Genomic DNA, 11,130 nt, shown 5'->3' on the forward strand with positions numbered 1-11,130 from the left:
TCTAAGAGCAGCACAACCTGGAAGTCGGCATTCTTTCCACACCACATCCAGCTGCTGACCTGCAGAAGCTCCTTCTCCCCAGCTCAGGCAGACCCCCACGCTCCCCATCCCTGCGGTACCTGAACATCCCAGGGCCGATCCTGCTTCGCTCCTACCGAGCAGGGCTGTGCCGGTCTCCCAAAGACCCAGGGACACCAAGTGATCCGGGCAAGGCCACCGAGCAGGACAGTGACGGACCAGCACGCGCCTCCAGCAGCGATTCCTGGAGTCTTCACGCTGTCAGTGGGAGCAGCTGATGGCAACCAGACCCCTCGCTAGGAAGCTAAATGAAGGAGCAGTTAAATAGGTTAAAAAGAAATTTAGAGGCATAAACAACAGAAGCCATCAGTCCACAAAACCACCTGGCTTGGTTTCCGCTCCACTCGGGTCTTCGCGAGCTTCCCAGGGGCTTCTGGTGCTGACTAAGACCGACGCTACGCGGGACAAGAAGCGCCAGGAAACAGAAATTAGGCTTTACCCGCTCCATTCCCAACTCAAATACAGACTCGCGTGACCCCTCTCTCCCAGCAGCGAGGGCTGCCGAAGCCCCAAACGCTGGCCGAAGTCCAGAACAACTCGAAAAACCCAAACGAGGATTAACATGGTGGGACCAGGCTTAAGAGGTTAAGGTCCAAGCACACCCACAAACAGCCTTATAACATTAGTCCCTGACTATCACAGCAAAGATACCGGCTGGAGCTCACGTGACCCTGGCTGCGACCAAAAAACCACTTATCAGGAAATAAAACAGCTGCATCGCAGGATGCTACAGCTCGGCAAACGTCAGGATCAAGCCTCGAATTTCCACCGATCCACCTCTTCCCGAGCTCAGATAAACACGGCAAAGGTCAGTGCCAAGTCCAGCGCCAGCCCCGTGACATCAATAAACACCATTTTCTCCCTCCAACACCCCGTATCCACAGATGGGCCGACTGGCTGCACAGGGGGGATAGAGAGCGAGTTCAGTGCTTTAATTAGCAGTAACTTTAATCAAGCTTTTAACACAATCCTGGTTCCAGACGTGCTCTCCGGGTAGCTGACAGCAAACACTTGAAATGGCTTTAATTTATACCCAAAACCTTGGAAACGGGTGGCAAACCTGGAAGATTCAACTTGGAAACAGCACTCGCGGAGAGCCTCCTCCCTCCGAACCCAGCAGCATCACCCAGCTGCCTCCACCCCGGAGCTGCCTTCAGCCCTGCCCTACTCCTCATCCTCCAACAGGTCATTGCAATTCAGCAGGCGTTTAACTCCCGACACGCCTCAGCCAGGCGTTTACGGCATCAGTCTGGGCACTCTGTTACGTTCAGCCGCTACAAGAGGATCCCAAATACCTTATAAAAAGCCGCGCTGGACTTCGGCGCACGTGTAGAGCAGGGTGGGGAAGGGAAAGGTGATTAAAGAGAGTTGGGAAAGATAAAATAAAAATAGGTCCTTTTGCAAACTGATGAAAAAAAAAATAAAAAATCAAGCCCAGCAAGCCTGGAAACCCCAGCTCAGGCAACGCCAGAGCGGCGGAGGCGGCGCAGACAGGAGAGGCTGTTTTGAGGTCCGGGCGTTCGCAGCTGCCTTCCCGACTGCCGCAGCCACGTCGCAGGTAGCACGGTGAAAAGCAGCCTGCCCACCCCCTATTTATCTTCCTTTTGGGGCTGGTACATGCCCAGCATGGAAACAGGGGCTGCTGCAGCAGGTAGAGCCCTCTCAGCGTCTAGTTTGCTGAGGATTTGGGCACAAAACCCGACACTGTGCAGCGAGGGGACGGCGTGGGCTGCTGCAGCAGCTCCGCCGACGCTGCTAGGAGGATGCTGCAGCTCCTGCAGCCTGACTAAATCAGGGCTGACCCTTCCAGCCGAGCAGACAAAGCCACCAGCATGAGGCACCTCTAATCCAAGCCAGACACTCCCTCTCTGACTTTCCAATAAAAAAGCAGCAAGGTTGGGAGCAGAGAGCTCAACCCGCTGCAGCTGTGAGCCAGCAGCCAGGACCAGCACCCTACACCGGAGCTGATGGGTGCCCCTGACCATGCCTTGCCCAGAGACAGCCCCTTCCTCTCCAGTTTAATCCAGCTCCCTTTGCTGGGTGGGAAATCGAGAGCACGGTATTTGAGGCGACAGCCCCAAGGCTCCATGCGCAGCGTTAAGGTCATTCAACGGCAACGCAGAGCAGTTAAGGAGGAATCGAGACCAACCGGCTGCAGTGCTACCCGGGAGACAACACCCGCTGGCACGAAGTTCAGCTCCTTCCAACGGATTAATCCTAAACCCACCTTTGAGAGGGGAACTATTGACAGTCCTTTTAATGTAGAAGAGCTTGAATAAGTGACAGACACTAGGTTGCTCGCGTTACCAGACCAAAACCACTTCATTTCCCTAGAACACCAGACAAAGAGCATCTGGTACTGGTACTCACCTACCCGTCCCCGCAGCCCTCGTCTGCCATCTCCAGCAAGATGGAGGCTTAAGCAGGATCCTCCTCAAGGAAGGTGGGGTTGGTCCACCGAGCAGGCGCCCAGGGAAGCTGAAGCAGGCAGCGGCGAGGCCGCACAATGCACCTGAATCACCTTTGCCAAAGGGAAGGGAGGAAAACGGCTGCGTTTCAAGAGCGAGAAAGGACCAGCAAGGCACAGTCGCAGCAGAGGACGTGCTCCCTGTACCCGTCCTCCGTATCACTCGCTGGTCGCTGGAAACAGTCGCAGAGACGCCGTATAGAACTGGAGGGATGGTAAGCACACAACTCCACTACCTTTCCTCCAAGAGAAAAAAAGCAGCTTACCTCTCGCCCTTAAAAAAAAGCCTCCTGCAGCACTTCAAACCCAAAGAGCACGAGCAAGCAGCAGCAGCCTGATGCCCTGCACCCCCAGGAATCTGCCTTCTGATGGACATACTTAGAGAAGAGACCCAGAGCTTTCCAATGAGACAGGTATTTATTTAGTTCAAGCGCTAAAGATTTCTTTGTTGTTGTTGTTGTTTCATATTATCAAACAGAGCTGAGGTACCAGTGACATTCCAACATGAAGAAAAGGAACCTTTTTCCCCTTATACAATTTCTTCAACTACTTGTTATCAAGACAAAAAGTGAGTAATGGAATAGCTGCAAAATGTACTGTACAACAATCAAGCCGGAGTGGGGAGGAGAAAAGAAACAGAGCAGAAACCTTCACTGTTTACAAAATTGTCATTAAAAAAAGTCTCTTCCTGTGGTTCTACTGGCCATGTTGATGGAGCAAAATAAAATGAAAACTTAAAACCTGACAGACAGATGGCACAGGGAATTATGGTGCAAAAAAAAATAAAACCGTGTTGCTCCTGCGCTCACTTTGAAGTGTCTTTTCTCAGGAAAACTGGGATCGAGGAGAGGATCGAGTCCTGTACTCACGTTAAGCACTGACTATCAGCAAGGACATATCTTAAACGCAAGTTTAACTGTCCTGAGCAGACCTCAGGGCCCTCCTGGGGAGTAAGTGACAAACTTACCCATTCCTGCAGCCACTGGGCTGTGTTGAACACAGAGCTCATGGCCACGCTCCTTTCTAGAGCTTTTAGAGCAAATTTTAACGGGCCCATGGAACGAACCCGCTCCCAGACGTGCAGCTGCTCTCCACAAGCAGCTTCCATTAAAAGCCGCCGAGCCGCTCGTCCAGCGTAACCTGTGCTAAGTCAGCTCTTTGCAAATCCAGTGCTTAAAGCTTGTCGCTATGGGAAAGGTAGGGGTTTGGTTTGATCCAAAGCAAAAAAAGTATGTGCTTGTGGAAAACAGCCAAATGATCGCCAACATAAGCTGCATGAAGAACCAAAGGAGAAAAAAAAAAAAAAGAAAAAGCAGCAAGATGAACCATTTTTGCACAGTTAAGAACAGTACAATACAGGAAAAGTAGCCAGGTTTCCTTCCCCCCAAGAGCTTCTTTTAAATAAAGAATGATCCTTTGTCACATATCATTGATGTTTATTTCAAGACATGCCACGTCAAAAAAAACTCGCCTTTAATATTGCATTATAAAAGCACTTTACATCTCATTCTGCCTTTAAGTTATTGTTGTGCAGAGTAGCTATAAACCCAGGGCAGGGCACGAGTCTAGCATTCATTTCAGAAATGAAGAATTCCAACTCTTTTATGCCCTGGTGAAAGTGGTGGTGAGAATAATTCCCTTTCTCTTCCCCGGTTGGTAATTTTAGATGGTAGAAGGGCAGAAGAGAACAAAGGAGGAGCCTGAATATTTGCTTTGCAATTGTTCGTTTAAGTAGCAATCGCAACACAGACTCAAGAATTCCTTCCTGCACTGTAACTCAGCCATAATTCGCCCAGCAAACAATGTATTTACAGTTGTGTTTATTAACTTACACAGCAACTTCACAATGACTAGTAAAGATTAAAAGGGTGCACTTCTAGTGTGTTCGATTCCGTGTTTCTCAGGTAGCTACATCTCGCAACATCAGCAAAGCTCTAAACAGATTCCTCAGCAAAACAAAAAATAATTACTGAAAATAGTAAAAAAATTAAGCAAAGAAATAAATATCAAAGAAAAAATGGTTAATTATAAGCCTAATTAAATAGAAAACTAAATTACTAGTTATTTAACCAAACTATACAGCTCTAGTGAACGAAACTAAACCAACTTGGAAGACTGAACGTAAAAAAAATGCTAAAAAATAAAGGCATAAAATCCGCATCATCGTAAGTTGGTTTCCACCCTATCAAACTCCCTTCCTTTCCATCTAAGACCTCTCAACTAGATTGCTGTACGATCAAAGTAAACACCCCCTTCCCCAGTCGACCTACGACCACGCTACGGAAAAGCGGGTGCGATCCCCCCTTCCGCCGCCCCCTCTCTCCCAGTCGTGAACTGGCCTGTGAGCACAGCATCTCCACTGGGTAAGCCAGCTGCTCTTTCCTTTTTCTGCCCAATTTAAAGGTTCAAATCCACTTCGGCAGGTTTTAGTGCCAGTCCTGAATTCACTTAAGACTTCTCCTACAAAAAAAAAAAAAGCAGCAAAACGCTTTCTCCTCCAAACAGCTGAAACATTATGTCCCCATCTCTCGGGCAATAATAATTTACTTCATTGGTGTTCTACATAAAAGGAAAAAAAAAAATGTTCTTAAAACTCATCTTGCACTCAAAACATATTTCCCTGTTTCCTGCAAGTGTTTTGCTAATGCACATCCACCTTCTCCTTCCCCCCCAAATCCTCCAGAAGCCATTCATCCCATTCGGAAAGACACTTGGTATTTCTCGGTATGCTTTCTTGGAAATGTGTTCACATTGCCTCTGCAAGAACTAAGAAAAAAAAATAAAATCCAGTAGCTTTTTGCAGTGTCGAAACTCGCCCCCCCGCTAAGGTTGGTTTCCAAAAAAACGTTTGGGGGTTTGAAAGTCAGTCAGACTATCTCTGCTCAAGAGATTTAAGAGCTTGGTTTTAATTTTTTTTATTATTTTAAGGAGAAGCATTTAACCCTTGGCATACGCCAGCTCCGCTTGCATTTCTGACTGCTGACTAGTAATTTCCAGTTTGTTAGAGAAATCGAATGGGTAAGATTTGCAAGCGTTCTTCTGCACATACATCTCATCTAAGTCCAATTCAAAACTTACTCAGTTTCCATCATTTCAAAGTGCAATATCATAACATATTAAAAAAGGAACAAATATTAAGAAATTGTACCTATTTGTTTTTAAAGTTATAACTAGAATACACTGGAATATTTTGGCTTTTTTTTTTTTCTTATAAATAATGAAGACACTGACATTTTCTTTGTGTGTGTGCTTGTGAAGCTAATAGATCATCTCCACGAGACAGCCAGCGATGATGAACTGCAATACGTTATTACTGAAAGGGGAAGGTTCAAGCCAATATTCACACTGCAGTCAATGAAGAGTAAAGGGAGGGAAAGCAGTGATGTTCTGGAGAAAGGTAGAAGCCACATGGTATTAGCAGGAACAGCCTCCTTCACTGACAGGCTGCTCTTGAGGCTTTTCCAGTTTTATGTCAATCACTGGAAGAAAGGAGTTAAGGCAAACAGATATCCAATTCGGTCTCCCTACCAAGCACAGGTAGGGCAGGATTCTGGCATTTTCAGTTCAACTACTTCCCACCAAAATACACAAGAAGTATTTTCAGAAGCTCTTGAAAAGACCAGCTTCAAACCAAAGGCAAGGCACAGGTTTCTCAGCAGCCCCTCTCGCCCTGGTACTGGCATGTTCTTAAGTACATAGCAAAAACAATGTCAGACCTCAAATGTCTGGCTCTAACCAGCGTCTGCTCTTTCCCAGGGATCTCTTCTTGTTCCAAAATGATTGCTATAGTAATTAAAGATGTATATGCTGCAGGGTCTCAGCACCGTTTTCAGAGGGAACCAGTAACAGCTTAGAATCCCAGAAGGCTTTGGTGGGAAGGAACCTTTCCAGCCCATCTAGTCCAACCCCCTGCCATAAGCAGGGACATCCCCAACTCAAGCAGGTTGCTCAGAGCCCCGTCCAGCCTGACCTGGGATGTTTCCAGGGATGGGGCATCCACCACCTCTCTGGGCAAGCTGGGCCAGTGCCTCACCACCCTCATTGTGAAAAATTTCTTCCTTAGATCTACTCTAAACCTGCCCTCTTCCAATTTAAAACCATCACTCCTTGTCCTATCACTACAGGCCCTGATAAAAAGTCTGTCCCCATCTTTCTCATAAGCCCCCTTAAGTACTGGAAGGCTGCAAGAAGGTCTCTGTGTGGGCCTGGAAACGCCCAGTTTCAAATCAACACTAGATTCAGTCTTCCAGCACCGAGCAGCACCTGACCTGGTGGGCACCCAGGAGGAGCTCTACCCACTGGCTCAAAGAACAAGGAAGCCCTGGAGAAAGCAGGAGCCTGGAGGAATCCAGGGAAGGACAGCTCGCTTCCTTCTCAAAATCCTGCTCCTCTACACTTCACAGCCAACAGGCAAGTATTTCCCTCTCACTCCCCTGCCCGCGCTCAGCTTTGGGGCAGGCAGGAGCGCCTGTTTGGGTTTGAATGGAGACACGCAGCATGTGCTCTGCTAAGAGAATCCCCCAGCAGCGTATTCTAGCGAGGTCATTCCTTCTCATGCTGCGCCCATCACTAACCCCAAGTACTCACATCACCCACAGCTCGCAGATGCCATGCTCTGAACATGCCGTCCCCAACCTCTCCATCAATCCTCCCTCTAGTTAAACAGCTCTGCTCACCTTGCCACCAGCCAACAAAACCCACGCTGCCTCCCTGAACTCACCCCTCGCAATGACAGCTAATATCCAACAAGAACATCGGGTCGCTGGAGAGCTTGCTGCTCTGAACCAGCCGGCGATAAGCTACTCCCTTTGTGGCACTCGAATTCCTCAGCGGATGCCCTACAGTTACACCACTTACATAGCCTTTCACAGGAGGAGCTTTGAAGACTAACTCCCAAACCTGGCTCACAAGTCTCAAGCATTTCTCTGATCAGTTAACACAGAGGCAAACAGATCACACAGCTGCTACTTCCAACTTCTTTCTTTAGGGGGTTGAAGTTGGTTTTTACAGAGGTTAGGAGAAAATAAACACAAAAAGGGAAACAAAAGACCAATAATTCATCCCAAATATTTGGTCCATTTGTTCCACTGAGCTAAACCTCAACACATATTTAAGAGTCAGAGACACTCGAAATGAGCCTTGCCAGCTTCATCACTGAGCAGTTCAAGATCCTTGAACCCCCAATGTTCCACAAAAAAGCCTATGGAAAATCCCCCACCACTAATCCTAGCGCAGCTCTCTGGGCGACAATCACATGCAATTTCTGCTATCTGCAGCCTGCAGGAAGTCAAATTCAAAGTGCCCTTATTGCACTCCCAGTTAGAGGCTGGTGATCAAACTCCCTGATAGGGAAACTGCAGGCCCGTCAGCCAGTGCCTGTGCATTCTACCACCATTCTTATTAACGACGACTGGTGCTCATTAAGCCTTTGGTGACCTGCGTAACAAAATATATTTGATCAGTCAAGTCCATATTGCACAAAGCTTGTGCCTTAACAGCTGCAATTCCACAGCTTCCCAAATCTTCCTTTCCCACATGCTATAAGATGCTCTATGGGAGATGAGGTTTCAGCACCAAGCTTGTCCCCCCACAAACTCCTCCTTCCTCCAAAGCACCATTCTCCTCCATTTACCAGCTGCCAGCTATGTGATCCCTGCTGTAAATAAAACTAAGCAACCCTGAAGAAGTTTCTCTTCTCAAGAAAGTTTCCTCACAAGCCACTCGCAAAAACACCATCACGGGCTTAACTGCCCTCCCCAAAACACACCCAGCTGGCCAGGTAAGAAATTCAGTTTTAGCCATACTGCTTGTCATCCAGAAAGCTTTATCCCTTTTCCATCCCTCATGCCACCTCCTTTCCCTTCCCCAAGGCTGATCCCTTCAGTCAAGTCTTCTCCCTCGCACCACACCGATGCCTGCCCAGAGCTGGCTGGGGTCGAGCACTGCAGCATGCTGCAGTGGATATGGGAGGATATGGGGTCTCCATCCTCGAGGATTTCTGAAGTCTCCCTGAACACGGCCCCGAGAAGCTGGCTGATTTTGGAGTTAGCCCTGCTTTGAGGAGGAGAGTTAGAGAAGGAACCTACAGAGGTCCCTTCCAACCTAGCTTATTCTAGGATTCTGCAAGTCAGACCCAAGTGTCTGCTCTGCAAGAGCCACATAGTTTTTTTCAGGCCTCTTTACAGCTGTTTTCTCCCACTTCACAGTCTCCCCCCTCCCACCCCACATCCAACCTGCCCAATCAGCAAGCAAAGAATCTTTCTGGATCTGTTTGCAGCCTTTGGCACCTTCCTGTTGTCCTCTCTTCAGCTTTCACCCAGTTGTCCTCACTTTTATACTACCCCATATCCCTAAGCAGCCCTCCTTCCTCCGCTTTGCAGCAGAGGCCTCCACCCTTAACACCCCTAGTCCCAGCCCTTCTATCCCACCAAGTCTTCTTCCTCAGTACTTCAAGCTCGAAGGTTACTTGCCCCTCTTCCCTCTCTCAGGCCTCTTTCTGGGATGTCCATGAGCTGACCGAGGGCTGCAGGAGGGATATTGCCTCCTCCTTCTTCATCCTTGTTATTCAGGGCCTGCCTTTTCCTCGTCCACAGCAATGCCTGGCAGCGCTTTGCCACCACTGAATCGCAGCACAGGCGCATAAAGGATACTGTCTTCTCTACTTTTGTCTTGTGTGCTTTCCATCCCAGGCAAGGCAGCTGCCACGCGTCGGAAAAGCTGCAAAAAAAACAGAGGGAACGATCAAAACAATCGTATTTTAAAGAGTGCACCCCAGTTGATACAGTTCAAACAATGATTCGATGCATCCTTCAGTACTATTTACACTGCTTACACCGAAAAGCCTGACACCAAATATAACCTTTATTCTTCGGAAATGGCAAAGCACATTTTTGTTGTTACTGAAGATGAAACGTTATTGGCTACAAGCAGCAAAGCTTCTATCACATTCTCGGCAAATAGGCTGTTTGGAATCCAGCATTTCCACCTCACATCTGCCACAGTCCATAGACCCCCACGTCAGGTGGGAACTCGAGCTTCACACCTCCACAGAGTATTAGTTACAGAGGAGAATGGACACACCGATAAAGTCAGACACAACATCCAGGAGCCTGTCACCAGTATTTGCCAACCTGGCACATATAGAAAAGCATCAGAAAAGGGCATGTACACAATGACATCACCTAAGTATCTTCCTCTAGGCTCCACGTATCTATGGCTCAGGCTCCCTGTGAACCACACAAAGGCTCTCTCTTTCAGGAATTTGCCCAATCCTTTTCTGAGCACCCTCAATTTTTGGTACCCACTCCATCGTTACTGTATGCCCAGCTCACGCTCAGGGTATAAACCACAGAACAGGAACATGTGTCAAATGAACGTGCAATCCCAGTGCAGTTGTTCTACCTCTCACTTGGACACTGTCTCCAGTTTCCCAGCAAGGTCTTAGCTCCAAACCCTCTTTGTAGTTTTATTCCACTTGAAGGAGGTGGAGAGGTAAAATTGAACGGGATCAATTCCCTCTCCTGCATTTCCTACCTTGTCCCTGAGGCTCAGACTTGTGGTTTCCACCACATGGCTTCTCCCCAGCCCTCTGGGTGAGGGACCGATAGATTTGCCCACTATTAGTGCACGAGAATCCACTCGAATTTCCTGAGCCCACAATAGTCTGTCTCCTCACACACAAGAACAGCACAGTTAAGGACTGTCCTTCAACTGAGTGTGATTTCTCTGAGAAACTGCCATGTTCAATTGGTAGGAATCACACAGGTTTCAACAGTAATGTCCTCTTTTTCATGTGCCTCAGCAAGTGTGTGTGCAGAAGGAGGGGAGGACAGGAAAAATCTGATGACTGGATGGATGAACAGCCTTTGCTGTTCATTGGGGTTACCAAATGATTACTTAATTGTTTCCTACCTTTGGAGAAGAGCCCTAGTAGAGTTTTGGTCCCATGCTGATATGCTCAGCACACATCCAGGTATGAAAACATCCAACATACACTGCATTAATATTTATACACCATTACAGACATTCTTACTACTATATATTTCTTGCCTGCACGTTATCAAGCATCCAGGACACTAGGTATTTCCAAGCACTCGGACACCTCCGTCCACCAGTGTGTTAAAATCACCCCATAGGATGCCCAGCAGTCTGGTCCAAGTCTGATGCCAGCTTTAACATGTTAAATTGACATTGTTGCACACTGTCTCAGTCTCCTCCTCAAATGACACAAAGCAAAACCATGTATTCCCCGTGATCCACTTTCCGGAGAAAACTGAGCCAGGCCACTGTCAGTCTTTTATGTTATGAATGCAGGTACAGCTTTGCAGACCAGTGCCCAAGTGCTTTCGCAACTTCAGCCCCGAGTGTCCAAATGATGCTGGGAAGACATCAAGACAACTTTGTCAGCTTGACAGGTACCGTCCAAGCTAATCATGAACAAGCCCCCAGGTCTGTCGGGTGCGGCTGTCACCACTGTTTGTTACTGACTAAAAAGACTTCTATGTGAGGAGAGGACAAAACCGACAGGTAGAAAAAGGCAAAACTCCTTTCCCCATCTCACGCCTCCAACACACGCTTTCCTGCTG

General features: G+C 47.9%; 1 protein-coding gene across 2 annotated transcripts in view; it reads right to left on the reverse strand.

Annotated features, from left to right (window-relative positions):
- Positions 1-5,694: 5,694 nt before the first annotated feature.
- The window catches only part of RAB6A (RAB6A, member RAS oncogene family), a 21,734-nt gene continuing 16,298 nt past the window's right edge, over positions 5,695-11,130 (reverse strand). For both annotated transcript variants that reach the window (XM_010289432.1, XM_010289433.1), the window contains exons 6-7: positions 9,196-9,262; positions 5,695-6,024 (exon numbers count right to left, since the gene is read on the reverse strand). In XM_010289432.1, the coding sequence (XP_010287734.1) occupies positions 5,960-6,024; positions 9,196-9,262 (132 nt within the window). In that variant the 3' untranslated portion in view covers positions 5,695-5,959. The remainder of the gene's footprint in view (positions 6,025-9,195; positions 9,263-11,130) is intronic.

The sequence above is a fragment of the Phaethon lepturus genome, unplaced genomic scaffold, assembly GCF_000687285.1.
Source record: "Phaethon lepturus isolate BGI_N335 unplaced genomic scaffold, ASM68728v1 scaffold6366, whole genome shotgun sequence".
NCBI classification, from domain to species: domain Eukaryota; kingdom Metazoa; phylum Chordata; class Aves; order Phaethontiformes; family Phaethontidae; genus Phaethon; species Phaethon lepturus.